The sequence below is a fragment of the Dipodomys spectabilis genome, unplaced genomic scaffold (genome assembly GCF_019054845.1).
Source record: "Dipodomys spectabilis isolate Male_0828 unplaced genomic scaffold, ASM1905484v1 ptg000118l, whole genome shotgun sequence".
NCBI lineage: Eukaryota > Metazoa > Chordata > Mammalia > Rodentia > Heteromyidae > Dipodomys > Dipodomys spectabilis.
The window spans coordinates 1439425-1461843 of record NW_024870795.1 but is presented as its reverse complement, the minus strand read 5'-3'; the positions used below and the strand labels follow the sequence as shown (position 1 = coordinate 1461843).

At 48.3% G+C, this 22419-nt stretch overlaps 1 protein-coding gene across 1 annotated transcript; it reads right to left on the bottom strand.

Moving 5' to 3' along the window:
* Positions 1–581: 581 nt before the first annotated feature.
* Positions 582–19025, bottom strand: Cda (cytidine deaminase). Its single transcript, XM_042688577.1, has 4 exons — positions 18813–19025; positions 9759–9870; positions 4336–4393; positions 582–1530 (listed from the first exon to the last, which is right to left on the bottom strand). The coding sequence occupies exons 1-4, from the start codon at positions 18964–18966 to the stop codon at positions 1414–1416; spliced, it is 441 nt and encodes a 146-aa protein (XP_042544511.1). The 5' UTR covers positions 18967–19025; the 3' UTR covers positions 582–1413.
* Between the last annotated feature and the right edge of the window lie 3394 nt (positions 19026–22419).

Below are 22419 nucleotides of genomic sequence, written 5' to 3'. Positions count from 1 at the left end.
CAAGCCCCAGGACTGGCAAAAAAAATAGATCTGTCTGCACTTCTCTCTTATCAGACTGTGTTCCACAAGGGCAGAGACTGTTTCATATACATTTTCTCTCTACAGTATTTAGCATATTTGATGTATAAGGTGATACAGCCAGGTGCTGGTGTCTTACACCTGTAATCCTAGCTACTCAGGAGGCTGAGATCTGAGGACTTCGGTTCAGATCCATCCCAGTCAGATAAAGTCTGTAAGACTCTTATCTTCAATGACCCATCAAAAAGCTGGAAGTAGAAATGTGGCTCAAGTGATAGAGTGCTAGCCTTGAGTGAAAAATATGAACAAGAACATAAGGCCCTGAGTTCAAGCTCCAGTATCATCCCCCCCCCCCCCCCCCCCCGCCACATACCAAAGTAACAAAATAAAAGCATGTGACACGTGTGAGAAACCTTTACTGTAGCCTCTGCCTCTCCCTTGCATTACAGAATCTCATTTACAGCTGTGAGAGGGACTGCACTCAGGGTCTAGTGTGGATCGGCTATGTATGGTATGTTGTCAACTTCTCATCCCTTAGTAAATACTTGAGAGAATCAACTTATAAGAAGAAAAGGTTTATTTTGGCCATGGTTGGGTGGACCCACTGCTCTTGAGGCCTCTGGCTGGAGAGGCAGCACAACTTCTGGCAAGAGGAAAAACATGCTCATCTCATGACTTGGAAGTTAGAAATAGGAAGAGGAAGGGACTAGGTTCCTCCCCTCCCCTCTGAGGACATGCCCCCACGGAGCTCTCTTCCTCCCACTAGGCCTCACCTCTTAAAGGTCCACCACCTCCCAATAGTTCAACAGGCTGGTGCCAAGCTTTTAACACATGAGCCTTGGAGGGCCATCCCAGATGTCAATTATATAAGGATGGGAACCACCAGTCAGCCCAGCCTACAGGTCTCCCATCTGGGAGCAAGAAGCACACAGACTCAGACTCCACCCAGAAGGCACCTGGTTCTGAGGTGTCTTGTCTTCCAGCAGAACTTGCCAAGCTCTTTCTACCTTGTCTGTCCCTCTTAAAAGCTGCCAGCAGCAATAGAGATGAGGAAAGCCTGTTCTTCTGAATCAGAATGCTCTGTGATGTTTACGATCAGCACAAGACAAAAGCTCAGAGAGGCTGGTGGGAAAGCAGGCCAGGCTTGGTATTTTAAAGATGGTTGCAGTGGTCTGGGTTCCCAGGGTGCAGGGATTTGGAGGAGGGGCTCTGGGTCAGGCTTGGTGAAATCCATGGTGCTTGAGTGTCATCTGGAAAAGTTACCTCCCAGCCCTTGGAGGGTTGAATTGCATTTGTCAGATGACCCCAGGCTTTATGATGGTTCTGAGGGCTATCTCTTCTAGGCCTTGGGAGAACCCTGGCTCTCCAAGGCAGTGGGTGTTCTCTGGCCATCCATCAGTGGGTCTTCTGCAGGTCTTCTGGCCCGAAAGAGGCTGGCAGCAGCTCCTGAACTGTCCTGACAACATAGGTACCATCCGGCTTGGTCATGTACACGGCCCAGTCACTGCCAAACTGGAAAAGAAGCAGAGTCAACGTGATTGAGGCAGGACTAGAGGGTTTAGAGAGAGAGAAAGAGAGAGACACAGGAGTCTAGCTCTCCTGTGTACCATGTCATGCCCCTCTCTGTGCTTTAGTTTACCCAGAGTAAAGTCAGCAAGGCTGAATATGTCTCCTGATTTTTTTTTTGGTCAGTTGTGGGGATTGAGGGCCTGGGCGCTGTCCTGCAGCTCTTCAGCTCAAGGAGAGCTCTACCACTTGAGCCACAGTGCCATTTCCGGTTTTCTGGGGGTTAATTGGAGATAAGAGTCTCACATGTTCCTGCCTGGGCTGGCTTTGAACTGCAATCCTCAGATCTCAGCCTCCTGAGTAGCTAGGATTACAGGCATGAACCACTGGTGCCCGGCTGTCTCCTGACCTTTCTATAATCTAAGGAGCATTACTTGCTCCCTGGGTAAATAATTTTTAAAATAACTTATTTACTTTGTGATTTGTTTTGGCTGTACAGAATTTGAACTCAGAGCCTTTTGCTTGCCTCTGTCACTTGACTCATACTCCTAGCCCTTTCAGCTTTAAGTTTGTTTTTCAGTTGGGGTGTTACGCTTCTACCCAGGGCTGGCCTTTGGATCACAATTCTCCTACCTCTACCTCCCAAGCAGTTAAGATTGTAGACGCAGGGGCTGGGAAGTTGGCTCAGTGGTAGAGTGCTTGCCTTGCATGCCTGAGGCCCTGGGTTCGATTCCTCAGCACCACATAAGCAAAAAGAAAAAAGCCGGAAGTGGTGCTGTGGCTCAAGTGGTAGGGCACTAGCCTTGAGCTGAAGAGCTGAGGGACAGTGCTCAGGCCCAGAGTTCAGGCCCCACAACTGGACCAAAAAAAAAAAAAAGATTGTAGACGCAGACTACCACACTCAGCTTAGTGATTGAGGTGGCTTGCCAACCTTATTTTTATTTTTTTGGCTTGGGTTGGCCTCAAACTTCTATCTTTCCATCTCTGCCTCTTGTGTAGCTAGCCAGGATTATAGGTTTGAGCCACTATTCTCAGCCTTATTTATAATTTTTTGCTTGGGTAAATGTTTGGGGCTGTGTGTGTGTGTGTGTGTGTGTGTGTGATACTAGGGCTTGAACTCAGAGCCTCGCAGTTTCATTTGGCTTTTTTTACTTAAGTCTACCTCTACTTTTGGCCTTTTTCTGGCTAACTAGAGATAAGGGTCTCACAGATTTGCTTCAAGCTGTGGCTCTAAACTGTGATCCTCAATTCTCAGCTTCCTGAGTAGCTAGGATTACAGGCATGAGCTACCATGCCCAGTCTGGATTCAGTGTCTTGATACATTGAGGAGACTTAAATCAATGGTAGGCTCATGGAAACAGCCTGGAGTTATCAACAGGCCCAGGGTCTGCCTGGCCCAGGCAGGGTGAGCTTTAGAGCTGACTGGTGGAAGACATCCAAGTGCAGACCCTGTGCACAGAAGGTTGTCCGTTCATGCAACCACTGTGATTGTTAAGTTGGCTGCTTGCAAGTGCTCAGGTTTGCAGCCTATTTTTCCATCTTTCTGTCTGAATCACCAGGCCATTACCAGACACCATCAATCTTCTGGCTATTTCAGAATTAATGTTCTAAGGGGAAATTTTCCTGCCTGGCAGGCTCTGTCTGAGGATATGGACAAAAGCCAAGTGCAGGCCAGTCTAGAAGGCCAATCTACTAAGCGCCATTCTGGCCCCCAGGCTCCATCTCTTATCATTTCATTTGGTTTCAGTCTCTCTTCTCTCTCCTCCAGCTTTTTCATATGCCAGCATCTAATCTGGAGAAAGTAAAGAGCAATTCGCCCACATTGGGGTGTTGGGAACCAGAGTCTGGGTGCTAAATTGTGATTTCTCTCTGTGACCTTAGATACCACCATTCTGCTGGGCAGCTGGGTATACCCTGCAGTCATGCACATTGCAGTGTGTGAATGCTGCATCTGTCTGGCAATGTTTGTCATCTGCATCTGAGAAATGAGCTTTACAAACTGTGCCTGGTTTGCAGTACTGGCAGAAGCAGCAGGAGACGAGGTGTTCAGAGCCCTCAGATCCCTTGAAGCCCCAAAGCAGAAAGTCAAAGCTGGAACAACCAGCACAACTCCAAAAGCCCCAGCTGGGTGTGGTGGCATGCACCTGTCATCCCAGGTATGTGGGAGGGGGAGAAAGGAGGATTGCAGTTTGAGAATAGTCCAGGGAAAAAAGTCAGAGAGACCCAGTCTCAAAGAACCATTGTCAAAGGCCACATGTCAATATTTCAGGTTTTCACCTCTGTGCAACTGCTCAACTCTGCTGTCCTAGAACCAAGGTGGCCACAGAGGTACCCTGATGAATGGACATGACTGTGTTTTTTTTGCAACCAAGTGGTAGGCGGGGAGTGGAGTCTTCCAACTCCTGATCCAGAGCATCCCCTTTGCCCTCTTCACTTGACCGGCTGCCCTGTGGGGTTTTGCTTCTGTACTCTTCACACTCAGAAACTCTGCTGCTTATTTATTTCTTGCCCTGCTTATTGTCTGCTTCTTGCACCAGCCTGTAACTCTCTGAGGGCAGGCAGGACCTGGCTTGAATTGTCCCCAGTGCTGGCTCAGGGCCTGGCATCAATGATGACACACCTTTGGTAAGTGTTAGCTGGAGGAAGGACTCATTTCCAGTGACTTTTGCAAGCCTGGAAAGGCCTAGGCATCACCAGCTGAGCAGATGGGGCTGTCTCCGTGTGCTCCTGCTCACAGCTTAGTGTTGCTCTGGTGCCTGGGAAGGCCAGGAGACACAAGGTTTCTGTTCTGGGCAGAAGAGGAGCTCTTACCTCTCTCATGACTTGCCTGCAGCCTCCACATGGTGAGATGAAGTCATCTTGCAGGTCACTGCGGAAGCAGAGAAGGCAGCTTAGATCAGTCTGTCCCCAGGCACTGGGGCGTTTGCTCAGATCCCACCAGGCAGATCCTGACTCACAAGCTTGGGGCCCTAGAGGCTAAGAAGGTGATCTGGCAACTCTCCATACTTCCACAAGGCTAGGCCACAGGCAGCGGTCTGTTGTCATTAATTGAGCACTTACTCTCTGTCACACACACCCTCTCAGAGAAAGAGGTGGAGAACTTGGCTCTGGCCTTCAGCCCAGTGGGAGACAGAACACTAGATGAGTCATGATTTTAAACAAAATGGAGTATGAACAAAGAAAAGGGACAAGCCCTGTCATTGAGACAAGAGTGAATAGATTATAGGATGTGGTATTTGGCCCCATTCTTGGAAGAAAGGTTAGAGTCAATATATCATTATCTAGTGATCACCCTCATACCAGGCACCTGACATATTTCATTTAATATTCCGAACAACTTGGGTGGCATAATGGCCATTTTACAGGTAAGGAAACAGGTTCAGTTGTTTAAAGTATCAGAGATGTTGTTCTTTAGGCAAAAGAAATAAACAGCATATGCAAAAGCCCTGAGATATGAAAAGAATAAGCATGTGAATCAAAGACAAAAATACCCTCCTGGTATCTGAGAAAGCTTAAGACATACTGAGGTTGCCTGTGAGAATAAGCCTCTTCAGGCAATCCTCCAGCTCTGAGCAGGGCAAAGATGGCATCTCAAAAGTGCAGGTGTAATTCTAAGGGCTTCCCTGCTGCCTGCTGCTCACACAGGTGGGTGTTCTGGATTTGATAACTCTTGGAAGAGCATGGGATTTAAAGGGTGCTTCTTGGTCAACAATATGTTTTCCTGTGTGTGATTCTGAATCATCTTATGCTCTCCAATGTTTGTTTCTTTGCCTGTATCTGTGGGTGATTACATCATCTACCTGTAAGGAATGTGAGAAAATAGCATGAGTTAAGTGTATGAAAGGCTAAGGCCAGTTGCTGGTAGTCACTAGTGGCTCACATCTATAATCCCAGCTACTCTGGAAGCTGACATCTGAGGATCACGGTTGGGAGCCATCCCCAGCAAGAAAGTCTACAAGACTCTTATTTCCAATTAATCAGTAAAAAGCTGGAAGTAGAGGTATGACTCAAGTGATAGAGCACCAGCCTTGAGCAAAAGAGCTAAGGGATAGAACCCAGTCCCTGAATTAAATTCGCAGTACTTGGGGCTGGGAAGGTGGCTCAGTGGTAGAGCGCTTGCCTTGCATGCCTGCTGCCCTGGGTTCGATTCCTTACCACCCACATAAGCATAAAGGAAAAAGACAGATGTGGCTCTGTGGCTCAAGTGGTAGAGCACTAGCCTTGAGCTGAAGAGCTGAGGGACAGCGCCCAGGCCCAGAGTTCAGGCCCCACGACCGGACCCAAAAAAAAAAATTTTTTTAAAAAAATTTAAAATAAATAAATAAATAAATAAATTCGCAGTACTGGTATAACAACAACAGCAAGAAAGGGTCTCAGTTACTTTGCCAAGCTATCCTTGACTCAAGATTTTCGTGCCTCGGCCTCCTGAGTACCTGAAGCAGGATTTGAGAATCTTTGCACTCTGCCTTTGGTATTGTTGGTATTGTTGATTTTTCCACCTCCAATCCTGGGGCTTGAACTCAGGGCCTGGGCTTCTTTACTCAAGGCTAGCACTCTATCACTTGAGCTGTAGCTCCACTTCTGGCTTTTTTGATGGTTAATTGGAGATAAGAGTCTCACAGTCTTTCCTGCCTGGATAGGCTTAGTACCTCAATCCTCAGATCTCAGCCTCCTGAATAGCGAGAATTACAGGTGTGAGCCACTGGTGCCCAGCCAGAAGTCATGACTTTTAACTGCACAATAGTTTTAATTTGGTACATACTCCATGGCAAGAATGCTACAGAAGTCATTTCATTGTATCATGGCAGTCGATGGAATCATGTTCCTCTCCTGAATGTCACAATAAAAGCCCAGGCTCTTAGATCCTGAGCACCAGAGCTAGAATGGACAGTGCAGAAGGCCTGGAAAGCCATGACTCACCAACCTCAACATGGGCTTTTAGCCATGCCCCTACATTCCTGCCAAGAGGGAGCAATGAGAAGAGTGGATTTAAGCTGAAGGACATTGCTTCCCTGTGCCCTTCATCCCATCCTGTCATTTGCTGCAAGCTGAAGATATCTGTGGCTTGTGCCAATCTTGATCACACACTTATTAGGCCTATCAAACTGGAGGGGCTGGAAAGCCATCAAACTGCTGGACACACTGGGACCCCAGCAGAGCCAGCTCATCTCTCTGCCAGTGAAGTCCAGCCTGGCTTTTCCCACACAGGGTCCCTTCCTGAGTATGTTCTCCATCCTTCTGGGTCTCAGAGAGGCTCAGACTGTTCAGCTTTGCCCAGTGTTAACAAGGATGGCACTTCCCATTCCTCCTCGAATCCCCATTTGCAATTTAACAAGCCACTAGCTCCATAATGATTGCATTTTGGCTAGAGATGAGGCTGAATTCTCAGAGTAGAGCAGTTGGGTACTGGGAAAAATGTGAGTTTTATGCAAATAAGGACATTTGCTAATCATTGCTAGCAATACCCAGTCGTGTTTAAAAGTAGATAATAACTAAGAGAAAAGCCTTTCATTTGGAAAATTCTAGCTTGTAAGGTGACTATGCCATTATCCTTTTGTTGACTTTGGTCTTTCTTTCTCCAGAATGCCATTATTTTTTGGGGGATCATCTTTGAAATTGAGTTATTTCGCTTCTTTTCTCCCCCACTACCCCATAAAGTTCAGTCACATCCTGATTGCTGCTCATCTGCACAAAATGTTCCCAGCACAGCCTCATGTATTGTCTGGAAGCTGAAAGGAAGCTAGGACAAACCTCCATCACAAGGACAACTCCTAGAATCAAGGCATGTCTCCCTAAGTGCCTTCTTAGCTCCAATCACTCAGAAACAAGCCTTGAATAACATGGACCACTTGGGGTCAGACTGCAGCAGGTTTAGGGTCCTAGAAAACCCACATGGAAGCCTAGTAGCGGTGGCTCACACCTGTCATCCTAGCTACTGAGGGGGCTGAGATCTAAGGATCTCAGTTCGAAGCCAGCCTAGGGAGGAAAGACCAAGGCTTTCATCTCCAATTAACCACCATATGCTGGGAATGAAGCTGTGGTTCAAATGGCTGAGTGCCAACCTTGACCAAAAAAGCTAAGAAACAGTACTCAGGTCCTGAGTTCAAGCCCCCGAAGAATATCTACATGGGAGCTACTGGCTCATTAATCCTACCTACTCTAGAGGCTGAGATCTAGAGAATTGTGGTCCAGAGATAGCAAGAGCATAGAAGTTTATGAGATCCCATCTCTAAAATAACAAGCAAGGGGCACTTGCCTTGCATGCCTGAGGCCCTGGGTTTGATTCCTCAGCACCACATAAGCAAAAAGAAAAAAGCCGGAAGTGACGCTATGGCTCGAGTGGTAGAGCGCTAGCTGAAGTGCTGAGGGACAGCACCCAGGCCCAGAGTTCAGGCCCCATGACCAGACCCCTCCCCCCCAAAAAAGATTAAAAAAATAAACAAATAAAATAACAAGCAAGGGCTGGGAATATGGCTTAGTAGTGGAGTGCTTGGCTAGCATGCATGAAGCTCTGGGTTCAATTTCTCAGTACCACATAAACAGAAAAAGCCACAAGTGGTTCAAAGGGGTAGAGTGCTAGCTTTGAGCACAGAGAGGCTCAGGGACAGTGCCCAGGCCTTGAGTTCAAGCCCCAGTATTGGCAAAAGAGAAAAGGAAAGAAAAGTTGGTTCCTAATTAGTGAAATAGTTCATTCCCAAGGTTGATTCCTAAAGCCACTGGGTCTGTGGGGTGCAGGGCCCACAAGGACCTGGCAGGCTCTCTTGAGCTCCAGCTCTGAGAAATAGGATTTATGTTTGGAGTATGAGAATTGATTGAGGTTCTTGTTCAGCCAGAACCTGGCTGGAGTCTATAATCAGGTTGTGCTACAGTCAGAGTCTTCCTGGATGCCACCCTAACCAAGCTTGTTCTGGCACCTAGAAGAGAATCTTGGCTTATGAAGACTGAAAGAGAGGAAGAGAGAGAGAGACAGAGCGTGGAAGGACAAAAGAATGTCACATTTCTTCCTTTCCTTTCCTTTCCTTTTTCCTTTCCTTTCCTTTCCTTTTTCCTTTCTTTCCTTGGTCCTAGAGTTTGAACTCTGGGCCTGGGCACTGTCCCTGAGCTGTTCAGCTCAAGACAAGCACTCTACCACTTGAGCTACCATGCCGCTACCTGTTTTCTGGTGGTGAATTGGAGATAAGAGTCTCAACGGACTTTACTGCCTGGGCTGGCTTCCAACTGTGATCCTCAGATCTCAGCCTGGTGAGTACGAGGATTAAAGGCATGAGTCACTGGTGCCCAGCTAGAATGTCAGATTTCTGAGCATAACATGATGCAGAGATATGCACTCTGAAGTGAATGACATCAGGAGGACATGGATCTTGTCCCAGCTCTTCCATTAACTCCAAGGAAAGTTGCTCAACTTCTCTGGATCTCATCTGTAAAATGTGGTGGCAAGGAAGTCTATTCAGGTGATGGTTAGGTCCCCAGCTTTGGGCTGTGTGTGTGTGTGTGTGTGTGTGTGTGTCCCGCACCCTCTCACAAGTGTGTTCCTTAGCTGTTTAACTCAACACTGGTCCTCTACCTCTTTTTTTTGGGGGGGGGGGGTCTGGTCGTGGGGCCTGTACTCTGGGCCTGGGCGCTGTCCCTCAGCTCTTTACCTCAAGGCTAGCGCTCTACCACTTGAGCCACAGCGCCACTTCTGACTTTTTTTTTCTGCTTATGTGGTGCTGAGGAATCGAACCTAGGGCCTCATGCATGCAAGGCAAGCGCTCTACTACTGAGCCACCTTCCCAGCCCAAGGTCCTCTACCTCTTGAGGCATACTTCCACTTCCAGCTTTTTAGTGGTTAATTGGAGATAAGAGTCCCACAGATTTTTCTGCCCATGCTGGCTTCAAATCATGATTCTCAGATCTCAGCCTCCTGAGTCGTTTAGGATTACAGGTGTGAGATGACAGCACCCAACAGCTTTGTACTTCTTTGTGAAGATTCTGAATGTTGGGTTTTGGGGACAGGGACACAGCTGCCCTTGTGTCAGAGTTGCCTTGGCTGTTTTTCTGCTCATTAGGCTCACTGAAGACAAAGTCCACCTCTTATTTATCTCTTTATAGCAGTCATCCCAGAGTCCTATCCCTGCACAAGGCACACAGAAAATGCACAATAGACCTATGTCATGTGGAAGAATGATCGGGACATGGCGGGTGGTGACTGGAGAGATGAACTAGGGTCACTTTGTCCTGTCTGCCCCACTCACCTGGAGATAGCTATGGCCCTGAAATCCTTGTGCCCTTCTGAGATGGCCTTCTGGATGGCAGTCCGCTCAGCACACACGCTCAGAGGGTAGCAAGCATTTTCTATGTTGCATCCTGAGGAGAGAGGAGATACAGTGCTATGTCCTGAACCACTTCCTCACTCACCCACTCCAGGATGGGAGGGCCTCCACATTCTCAACCAGGTGGAGAAGGAGAGGGCAGTTTGACCTGCAGCCCTGGAGATTGCAGGGCCCTTGTGTCATAGCCCTTTCCCAACAATGCCCACTGGTAGGAAAGATCAAGGGGATACACGAAAAGAAAGGAGGGCTGGGAAGGTGGCTCAGTGGTAGAGCGCTTGCCTTGTATGCATGAGGCCCTGGGTTCAATTCCTCAGCACCACATAAGCAAAAAGGAAAAAGCCGGAAGTGGTGCTGTGGCTCAAGTGGTAGAGTGCTAGCCTTGAGCTGAAGAGCTGAGAGACAGCACCCAGGCCAGAGTTCAAGGTCCCATGACCGGACCCCCCCCCCCAAAAAAAAAAAAAAAGAAAAGAAAGGAGACAGAGAACTCAACAGGTCAGACCAGGATTTAATTGTAGCTGGAAAGAGGCACCAAATAACAGAGTCAGAGATACAAAGGGCCAGGGTCTAAGTATACTAAACTCAGGAAGCTGTTTGGTTGTGAAATTGGGCAGTGCTGCAGGTGGTCTTTCCAGGGGCAATGTGTACCTCCAGAAAGGGCCAGAAGTGAGATCTTTCAGAGACTGGCCCCAGAGGGGTGTGTGTGTGTGTGTGTGTGTGTGTGTGTGTGTGTGTGTGTGTGTGTGTGTGTGTGTGTGTGTGTGTGTGTGTGTGTGTGTGTGTGTGTGTGTGTGTGTGTGTGTGTGTGTGTGTGTGTGTGTGTGTGTGTGTGTGTGTGTGTGTGTGTGTGTGTGTGTGTGTGTGTGTGTCAGTGGCCCAGAGACTGGCCCCAGGTGTGTGTGTGTGTGTGTGTCAGTGGCCCAAGAAGGCATCAGGAGGTTATGAGAACAAAACAGATTCCCATCACCCACTGTCTCTATTTCCCTAATGCTTCTATCCTGGTAGAGGCAGAGTGACAGAGCATATCAAGCAGCCTCATTGCCCCTGCAAAGGTCAAGGCCAGGGTCAAGGGAGACACTGAGGCTTCAGGAGAGGGAGGAGGATGAGAGAATGATGATCCAATAAGATCAAAACTCAGGGAGTCTAAGCTGGGTATCGGTGGCTCATACCTGTAATCCTACATACTCAGTCTCAAGCCGGAAAGTCCCTGAGACTCTTCTCTTCAATTAATCACTAAAAGCCAGAAGTGGAGGTATGGTTCAAATGGCATAGCACCAGTGTTGATCAAAAAAGCCAATCAAGAGCACAAAGTTCAATCACTATTACTGACTATAATGAGAAATTAAAAAAAAAAAACACCTCAGTCCTTCATTCTCCTTTTCAATGTCTCACCTCATTTCCCAGCATGTAATTCAAGTAGAAACAGCCATATTTTCTCACATTGCCTTGCTTGGCTAAAGGATGAGAACCTGACCCAAATGGACCAGTAAGAATTCTTTTTTTTGGTCAGTCATGAGGCTTGAACTCTGGGCTTGGGCGCTGTCCCTCAGCTCTTCAGCTCAAGGCAAGCACTCTACCGCTTGAGCCACAGTACCACTTTTGATTTTCTAGGGTTTATTGCAGATGAAGACTCTCACGGACTTTCCTGCCCAGGCTGGCTTTGAACGGAGATCCTCAGATCTCAGCCTCCTGAGTAGCTAGGATTATAGGCATGAGCCACCGGCGCCCCGCAGTCAGAATTCTTCTCCATGTGGATCTTCAATCCCTCTGAGTGTGGGCTGCTATGTTTCCATTAATGATAGAAGACAAATGCACAGATGCAGGAGAGATGAGAGTGGGAAAAAAGCCTGGCCTGGAGCAACTGTCCCTGATGCCCAACTCCAACTCTCCTATAGTTTAGTTCATGAGCCCATACTTGTTTTTAGTAGTGTATATTTCTATCATTGCAGCTGTATAGAAACCAATTCATACAGTTGAGATACAGGTCCCAGAGTAACCAAAAGTTACAGTCCTCAGAGCCAGGTGCTGATGGCTTACAACAGCTACCCATAGTAATCCAACTACTCAGAAGACTCACATCTGGAGGGTTTTGATTTGAAGTCAGCCCAGGCAAAAAAGTCTGCAAGACTCCATCTCCAAACTAAGCAGCAAACAGTTAGACTGGAGGTACAGCTTAAATAGTGTGCCAGTCTAACAAGTACAAAGCTCTGAATTCAAATACTGTACCACCAGAAAACAAATTGTGTCAGGCATTGGTAGCTCACACCTGTAACCCTAGCTACTCAGGAGGCTGAGATCTGAAGATTGCAGTTCAAAGCCAGCCTGGGGAGGAAAGTCCATGAGATTCTTATTTCCAATTAACTACCAGAAAACTGGAAGGGGCACTGAGGCTTAAAGTGATAGAGCACTAGCCTTGAGCAAAAAGAGCTCAGAGACAATGCCCAGGCCTGGAGTTCAAACTTGACTGACAAAAAATATTGCAACCTTCAAAGCAGTGATTAACATTTATTATATGACTACCTTGGCCAAACATTTCACCATGCTATAATGTGAATGATTATAACTGTAAGAACTAGGTCCTTATTGGTCAACATCTCTGCTAGGTCAAAGTTGACCTTCAAGTCTAAGCTTGTCTCCCCAGTCAGGTTCCTGATCCCCACTTGAAATGACTTCTCTTAAACACCTCTCTGGGTCTATCTACACTTGCCTATGGCCCCACCCTTGCTGATCCTCAGTACTTGACTTTGCTTCTCTGAGATTATAGTCCTTGCCAGCCCCGGCCTTCCCACCTGCTCCCCCCTGTCCCTGCCTCAGGCCTGAAATTTTACCCAATAGACATGAGTCACACAGATGTTGAGTTTTTCTCGAATGTGCTACTAAAATGAACAGCTATACTTACACACAAAACAGCCTCTGAAGACAATTGCAAGTGTCTATGTTGGAAGTTCTCGTTTCTTAGAGAAATCTTCCTTTGCCATGTATAAATCATCTCTACAGGCCAGTTCAAGAGAGAGAATATTCTGACAGGGAGAGCCAGAAGGGCTCAAAGGGCACTTTCTTTGTAGGGATAGACCAGCGGTCCATTGTGCTCAACTCTGGTTCCCTTTGTTCTACAGAAGTCCCTTGTCTTCATTTGTAAAATAACAAAGACAGATTATTGTGCCTCAAATGGAGCCATGCTGAGGTTCCAAACTAAAAGTAAGTTTGTTTGGTTGTTGTTGTTTTTTAATCTGACATTCTAAATAAGGACACAGAGGTAACCGTCAAATTTCCCTGACAGGATAGTTTCTATTGGAACGATGGTGACACTTTGTCTTACTCTGCCCACAGAGTAACTGGTGTTAATTAATTATTTTTCTAATGTTCTATTTCCTTGTCCCACTTTATGATGTTGGATGTCTCCCAAAGATCCACATATTGAGGGCTTGGTCCCTGAGTGGAATTATAGGGAAGTTCTATGGCTTGTTAGGAGTGGGGCTTCACAGGAGGTCTTTAGGGCATTGGGACATATCCTCAATGGGGGCTGTGTGAATCTGGTCTCCTGTCTTGCTGCTTTCTGGATGACAAGCAGCAGGGAATGGCGGGGGGAGGAGGGCAGTAATGAAAGACCCTAGGACAAGGGATTGGGTAAAGAAGGGCAGCAGAGAGGAGACTCTACATCAAAAAGGTTGCAAACTCCACCACTCAGGCCAAACTCAACCTACTGCTTGGTTGTTAATAAAGGTTTATTGGAACAGAGCCATGCTCATTCATCATGGTGTCTCCTATGAGGTCTTTGGCCCTGTGATCGATGATCTAAGCAATTACACAGAAGGCCAGTAGGATTGCCAAGCCTCAGTGTCCTGCAAAGCCCTCAGCGGGGACTTCGAGGACCTGGACTACTCCTCTTTCTCACTGCTTCCAGAGTGGCCAGATGGGAGGCTTCCCCAGCATGTGATGCCCTTGCCAGAAGCCCAAAGCGTGGGGCCACTGGATCTTGTACTGGAACATCTAGAACTTTTTTTTTGGGGGGGGGGGTCCGGTTGTGGGGCCTGAACTCTGGGCCTGGGCACTGTCCCTCAGCTCTTCAGCTCAAGGCTAGCACTCTACCACTTGAGCCACAGCGCCACTTCCGGCTTTTTGCTTATGTGGTGCTAAAGAATCAAAACCAGGACCTCAGGCATGCAAGGCAAGCGCTCTACCACTGAGCCACCTTCCCAGTCCCATCTAGAACTTTTCTCTAAGCGAACCACCTCAGGTATTCCCCAATAGTGATGCACAGCTGGCCAACACACCACCTAGGAAGGAGTGTAACATTGAATCAAACAATGTGATTATTGTCCTTGGTGTCAGCTTCCTTTTTCTCTCTATAAAACCAGCCACCTCAGCTCTGCTCATGGAAGGGAGTGCTGCCTGATCATCAAGCCAACAGACACCTTGAAACTCAACTGCTGTTATTGTGTCCTTTGACCCACTATGTGCACATAGCTGTCTGCTCAAAACTCACCGCCTCAGAGAAGCCTTCCCTGATCACCCTGTCAAAAAATTTCCTCTTCCCTCTACAATTTCTCAATCCATTTATCCTCCTATAATTTTCTTCACAACACTCAACCCTTTCCAGAAATAAGTCTCTATTAGTTAATTCCCCCATTGGAATCCAAGTAGTATTCTCAGAACCCAGAAGAGTGAGGCTCTTGATTACTCTCACGTCCCCACCCTATTCCAATGCTGAATCTCTCCCCACCGTGGGGAAAGGCCTTGGGAGGGGATTACGAGTGGATGGAGCCAGGTCAGGCAGGGGAGCCTTGTGATGAAATTATGAAAAGATCATCTCATTTTATGATAAGGAACCCAGATTCCCTCTCTATACCACAAAAGGACACCGCGAAAGGTTCTGGGATAGGAAGAGGGTCCCCCAACCCTTGAATCTACAGGCACCTTGAACTTGCTTTCCCAACCTCCAGAACTATGAGAATAGAGTTTGTTGGTTAGGCCATCCAGCCTAGTATCAAGTCCTGAGCAGACTAAGACAGTTACTATTATTGAACAGATGGAATTTCCCATTTCAGTGCCAGATACAAAAGAATCATTGGGGGAAGTGGTACTGTGGCTCAAGTGGTAGAGCGCTAGCCTTGAGCTGAAGAGCTGAGGGACAGTGCCTAGGCCCAGAGTTCAAGCCCCACGACCGACAAAAAAAAAAAGAATCATTGGAAGACAAACACGAGTGGCTCACGCTGGTAATCCTAGCTACTCAGGAGGCTGAGATTTAAGGACTGAGGTTCAGAGCCAGCTTGGATAGAAAACTCCATTTAACCAGCAAAAGTCAAAACTGGAGGCTCAAGTGGTCGAATACCAGCCATGAGCTAAAAAGCTGAGAGATGGAGAGTTCAAGCCTTAATCCTGTCACAATAATTAAAAAAAAAAATCACTGTATTTAGGGCCTCTAGCAAGTTCAAGTGTGAAAAGGGGGGAGAAGGGTACAGAGGAAGGTCATACACTGCAGTCCTGAAAGACCACCAATAGCTCCATTGCTGGTGTGGTCCTGGCTTACTATGAAGCACACACGAGGGCCAGCTGGGGGGATTCCAAATAGAAACCATCCTTTTAAGCCCGGACCACAGAGCCCTGAGCTGAAAGTGCTGCTATTCCTCATGGTTGCCTGGACTCACATCTGCCAGGACCTCAGTGCAGCGCTGGGTCAGTTCTCACTGACCAGGCAAGGCAGGCACTTCCAGAAGGGATAAACCAAAGCTGGTGGCAGGATGCCAGGATGCACATACCAGCCTGTCACATACAAAGACTGTTCTATGCTCTGTGGCATTTCAAAGAGGCTGGTTTATGAGCTTGTTTGGTGCTTTAAGGCAGGGCCTGAGTGGGGGATTCTTGGCAACATCATCAAGAAGGAAGATCTCAACAGGACAACGTGGGCCCTAAGCCCGAGGCACTGTCTCCACTCTCTTTCCTGAGGAATCTTAATGAAATCAAAGCAGTTTGGAGACCCACAAGTGGGCATCAGAATTCTTTTTTTTTTTTTTTTTGGGTCCGGTTGTGGGGCCTGAACTCTGGGCCTGGGCGCTGTCTCTCAGCTCTTCAGCTCAAGGCTAGCACTCTACCACTTGAGCCACAGCACCATTTCCAGCTTTTTTCTTTTTGCTTATGTGGTGCTGAGGAATCGAACCCAGGGCCTCAGGCATGCAAGGCAAGCGCTCTACCACTGAGCCACCTTCCCAGCCCCGGGCATCAGAATTCTTAAGGATTTCCCAAAACAGGTGTCATAGGCCACTCCTGGATTTCTGATTCAGTAGATCTGAGTTAGAAGACACACATTGTGTTTCTAGCAAGGAGATGCTAAGGCCAAGCATCTGTGTCCACACTTGAGAGTCCCCGGCCTAGAGAAATGTCCACTGGGGAGGAGCTACTTCTGCTATCATGTTCTTGACCTCTGCCCACTGCAAATGACCCTGGAATCTAATTCAGCTGTAAAGCCAAGGGATTATAAAATAATAAAATATTTTTTTAAAAGCTCATCTTTAAGCCAGGCACCAGCGGCTCACACCTGTGATCCTAGCTACTCAGAAGGCTGAGATCTGAGGATCACAGTTTGAAGCCAGGCTGGAATTGAGAGGATTGCTGTTTGAGGCCAGTTTAGGCAAAAAATTAGAGAGATCCCATTTCACACCTGTGCCATCACAGCTATGTGGGAGACCCTACATAGGAGGATCAAATTTGAAGCCAGCCCTGGGCAAAAATGCATGACCCTACCTAGAAAAACCTCAAGTGGTAGAGAGCCTTCTCAGTAAGCACAAGCCCTGAGTTCAAAGCTCAGTATTGCCATAAATAAACCAAAACCAAAACTGCACAATCCCAGGTCAGAATGAATATATTCCATTACTGATGCAGCCCAGGCTCCAACAAGCATGGTGGGTGCTGACTGCTACCCTATGCCAAGCATAAACATCAAATGCCAGCTCTTTTACAGCAATTGTGAGAGATGGGTACCACTGAGCCACATTACAAAATGGGTAAACTTAGGCTGAGAAGGGGGATGCCATAGAGCCACAGCAGGATTCCAACTCAGGGGTGTCTGACTCCAGAGCTTTCACCCTAAATACCACTGCACATCCCAGTATGAAAGACAGACACAAGAACCCCTGGGCCAGAAAATGCTGCGGCCTGTCAGGCTGGGTGCTGCCTACCATCTACCCTGGATGCTTCTTCCTCCTGCCTCGCTAAGGCCAGCTCCTTACTTGGCCAGTCAGGCCTCAGTCAAGACACCATGGTTGAGTGCTTGCCGAGGGGCTGGAAGGTGTTATGTAGGGGAGGATCAAGGGTACATAGATCCAAGATCTAGCCTTCACCTTCTGCAGTGCAAAGTCCAGTGGTCAGGGAGAGGTGGTGGGGGTGGCACGGAGATGGGACTGATGTTAGCACATAGTAAGTGTCCAGCAAGGGTTGGCGGAGGTGCGAGGGGCTTTCTACACGCTGGGTGGGGGGAAGAGGGGATGGTAGGGGGCTTTGTAAAACATCAGATGATTCTATCTTCAAGCCTCTGCCACATCCAGGCTGTAAGGATATTTGCAGTGCTGGTTAATGATCAACACTCATCAGGTCAACAAGCTGGGGCTGAGTTTCAGTGGGACACTCAGATCCTTTGCCCCTCACAAAGCAGCAGACTTTAGCGTCTGGAACTGTGAGTCACAATGGCAACTCTGTGACTTGAGGCACTTATTATCTTGCTGAGCCTCAGTTTTCATCTCTGCCTGCAAGGCTGTTAAGGTTAAATGGATATCATTGATCTTTCTATCACAACTTTAGCACTAAATCAATGTCACTTCTCCAAGATGTTTGCAAAACAGGTGATGTGTGAAACCTCTCTAAGTTCCAGAGACAAGGCACTGGGACCTGTCATGACAGCTTCACCAGCCGTTGCCTGTGGTCCTGAGTGGGAATGCCCCTGAACCTTGAAAAGATGAGTTTGAACTTTTGTTCAGGTGACTTTTGTTTATTTGCTTATTTCTGTGAACCCTGGGGCCTGGCCCCTGCAAGGCAAGCACATTACCACTGAGTTGCAGGCCCTGCCTGGGTGGGCGTGTCTCCAAAACCAACTAGCTGAAGAAAAGGTGTGCAGAAGCAGATCCACACAGACATATTGCTGATCACCCAGGTTCTGCCTGGCTGCTCTCCTCTAAGATGGTCCGCCAGGCCTGCACAGCTCTGCCCTTCCCCCGTGCTCCCCATCTATGCCCAGCACCCTCGGTGCAGGAAGAGGTGGTGACTGTTTACATGTGGTGGCATGTGTCTGTAATCCCAGATACTTGGACAGTGGAGACCGGAAGATCATTAGTTCTAGGGTTTAAAGTGACCAAATGATCTCAAAGAACACAATGAAAACAAAAGGAGGCCTGAGAAGAGGTGTAAGGTGGAGGCCACAGGGCTTTGTAGACGCCAGTCTTGTGCTTCCTGTGCAAGTCTCTGGGCCTGTTTCTTCATCTAAAAGACAAGCATACTGCCGGTACCGGATGTCTCACACCTGTAATCCTAGCTACTCAGGAGACTGAAATATGAGGATCACGGTTCAAAGCCAGCCCAGGTAGCAAAGTCCATGAGACTCTTACCTCCAAATAACCACCAGAAAACCACAAGTGGGGCTGTCCATGGCTCAAAGTGGTAGAGCACTAGCCTTGAGGAAAAGACATCAGGGACAGCACCTGGGTTCAAAAGACCTCAGGTTCAAGCCCCTCAAGGCACAATCTTAGGTGGGGGGGAGGGGATCACAGGTGAGGACTGTCAGCGATCACAGGAGGCTGCTTTAATCCAAGTCCAGCCAGCCAGCCGGGGCTGCTCATGATCTGTCTTGTTCTCTCCTTTTTACCTCCCTTGTAAACTTTCTTCCCCAGCCAGCTGCCCGGCTGTCCCCACAGCCCTAGGACAGGAGGCTGGGAGGGGCCAGGAGGCCTGCGTGTGTCCCCCTCCACCAGGTGGGGACCAGGGCGCACTTACCAGAGAAGACCCTCCCATCGCGGGTGAGCAGGGCGGCCCCCACGGGGAAGTGGCTGTAGGGACAGTAGGCTGACTTCTTGGCCTCGCGGGAGGACAGCAGAAGCCGCTGGACGTGCTCGGGCTCCAGGGCGCAGGAGGGAGGCTCCTGGGCCATGTCGGTCCCGGTCCCGGGGACGGATGAGCAGAAGCGGGAGCTGCTGGCCTGAGCTGGCCCCGAGGAGGTGGCTCCGCCCCCGGGGTGTGTCCCTGTGCCTGACCCGGGACCTGGGCTGGGACAACACTGGGTTGGACCTGGGAGGGGAGGGTGTGGCTGGCAAGATTGCAGCAGGGTCCACCCTGCGCGGCTGGGTGCCCTCTCCTGGAGGGAGGAGAGAGGGTCTGGGTCAGTGGAACTGAGTCCACGGGGTGGGTGCCACATTGCAGGGAGTGGGAGAGGGGGGAGTTGTGGGCATAGTTCCCAGGGAGGTGAAGGCTGTGGGCTAAATCTGTGTGAGATCTCAGAGTTCCAGACTCAAAGGGATTTCAGGATAATGGATGACTTTATTTTTATTATTATTTTTTTTTATTTTGTCTGTCACGGGGTTTGAACTCTGGGCTTGGGCACTGTCCTTGTGCTCTTCAACTCAAGGCAAGCGCTCTACCACTTGAGCCACAGCGCCACTTCCGGTTTTCTAGTGGTTTATTGGAGATAAAAGTCTCACAGACTTTTCTGCCCAGGTTGGCTTTGAATGAGCTCCTCAGATCTCAGCCTCCTCAGTAGCTAGGATTACAGGCGTGAGCCACTGGTGCCCAGCTAATGGATGACTTTTTAATTTTTTATTTTAGGTTGAAAGGGCCTGATGTGGGCAACCATTATGGCTTCCCAAGTCAGAAGTTATCAAAATCAGTCATAAGATGATGAAGTGTCTTTCAGTGGTTTATATTTAATTTCTCTCTGCCCCTTACCCAGGATGTACAAGTATTTCAATTGGAGGTGACCTTTCAAGATCTTCCACTCTTCCACTCTGGTTTACGTCCTGCTCTTTACCACTTTTTTTTTTCTTTTAGGTCAGCCATGGGGCTTGAACTCTGGGCGGTGTCCCTGCCCTCTTTAGCTCAAGGCAAGTGCTCTACTGCTTGAGCCACAGCGCCACTTCTGGTTTTTGAGTGGTTCATTGGAGATAAGAGTTTCACAGACTTGGGGGCTGGGGAAGTGGCTCAGTGGTAGAGCGCTTGCCTTGCATGCCTGAGGCCCTGGGTTCGATTCCTCAGCACCACATAAGCAAAAAGAAAAAAAGCCGGAAGTGGCGCTGTGGCTCAAGGGGTAGAGCACTAGCCTTGAGCTGAAGAGCTGAGGGACAGCGCCCAGGCCCAGAGTTCAGGCCCCACGACTGGACCCCCCCCCCAAAAAAAAAAAAGAAAGAAAAAGAAAAAAAAGAGTTTCACGGACTTTTGAGTCCGGCTGGCTTTCAACCTCGGTCCTCAGATCTCAGTCTCCTGAGTAGCTAGGATTACAGGCATGAACCACCAGTGCCAGGCTTCTTTACCACTTTCTCCATCAACAAACTTGGGCAGTTCCCTTGACATTCCTGAGCCTCAATTTCCTAATCTACAACAAAGACAGTGACAATCTCTGTTCTCCATCCCGAGACTACAGAAGGACAAGAATCTCAGTTTCCCTAGCTCTGGCTTGAATTCGAATTCAAACCTCAGAGGTTTGTGCATGCTTGGCAAGCACTCTAGCCTCAAGCTACATCTGGAGCCTATGTCTCAACCTCAGTTTGCTTGGCTGTGGAAATGGAGGCACAGACAACATCGCAGGTTGTGGTGGTAAGGACCCAATGACAATTGCTTGTGCATCCATTTTACAGACAGAGGTCCCCAGCAGGTAGGTAGGGCTGAGAAAGGGAACAGGGAGAAACAGAGAGGGGACAGGATGGGTAGATAAAGCCACACTGTGTCTTGCATGCTGATATCTCTGTGCTTTACAGCCCAGCATTTCTGGGTCCTGGATCACAAGCTCCCAGCCACAGGCAAACAGCTGCGAGATCACTGTGGAGTTAGGCAAGACTTGCTTCATTTCCTCCTCCCTTCCTTCTCCAAGTCAGCTCCTCTCCCACTTCCTGATGTCCATCCCTCACAAAGGTACTTGCTCCCTCTCTAGTTGCAAATTCCTCCTAGATGATATGTGTGTGTGTGTAGTATTGGGTATTGAGATGCAGAGCTTTGAACTTGTCTAGTAAGTGCTCTCTACCACTTGAGCCACACCCTCAGTCCTTGTTCATTTTTCAGGCCCAGAGTTGGCCCTGAACCAAGATTCTCCTACCTCCACTTCCCAAGTAGAAGGGATGACAAGTGTATGCTACCGTATCCAGTGTAACATCAACAGCATTCTAAACATGCTGTTATTTCCACTTTACAAAGAATTAAGAAAAGGAATACCCACTGGGTGCTGGTGGCTCACATATTTAATCCTAGCAACTGGGGAAGTTGAGAACTAGAACCTAGGATCTAAGGATGGTGGTACAAAGACATCCCAGGCAGGAAAGTCCATGTGACTCTTATTTCCATTAAGCATACACATGGGGGGGGGGGGGGCTGGAAGTGGAGCTCTCAAGCAGTAGAGCACTAGCCTTTAGCACAAAAGCTCTCAGGTTTTGAGTTTAAGCCCAAGAAGGGTGGAGGGGGGAAGAGAAAAGGTAAACTAAAGCCTAGGAGATTATCAAGTGTGGCGGCCTGACCCTAGGCCTTTTTTCTACAAGGAGAACCATCCAGAAATTCTAGAATCTGAATCATGGGCTTTTTAAGTCAACCAGTAGTTACCCCGGAGGCAGCTGACATCTATGTAGTTCTTCCCTTGTGTTAGGCTGTGGGCTGAGTGCACACTATGTTTGAACTATTTTATTTAGTTCTGTCACAAGATAGATGCTAATATTATCCAGGTAGAGCTTTTCAGGAGCTTTTCTTCAGAGAGGGAAGAGAGCCATCAGGCTGCCCCAAACTAAGCAAGGAATGAGTTTGTGTGGCTTGTTGGGGTGGGTAAGGCTCTGGGCATTGCTCCTTGGTCACTAGTGTGGTACTTTAAAAAAAAAAAAGAGCTCTTTCCTTAGGTAAGATACAGATCAGAGGGAGGTCAGTTTGTCTTTGGCACTGCCCAGGTTCTGGTGTCCTGGTTTTTTTTTTTTTTTTTTTTTTTTGTCCCAAGGCTTGAATTCAGGGCTTAGGTGCTGTCCCTAAGCTCTTTTGCTCAAAGCTAGCCCTCTACCATTTTGAGTCAAACCTCCACTTCCAGTTTTTGGGTGGTTCATTGGAGATAAAAATCTCACAGACTTTCTTGCTGGGGCTGTCTTTGAACCTGATCCTCAGATCTCAGCTTCCTGAGTAGCTAGGATTACAGGCGTGAGCCACAAGCGCCCAAACATTGTCCTGGATTTTTATGGCTGATCTGGTCCCAGCAGAAGAGAAGAAGAGGGTGGGGAAAGACTGGAGCCACAGCGTTGGAAGAGTAGGAGGGAAGGGAAGCTGATTGGGCAACAGGTTAGCGTCAAGAAGGGCAGGCCTCCTCCTCATCAGACCAATCCCTTGAAATTCTCTTTGGGCCACTCATTTCACTCAGAGCTCAAGGCCC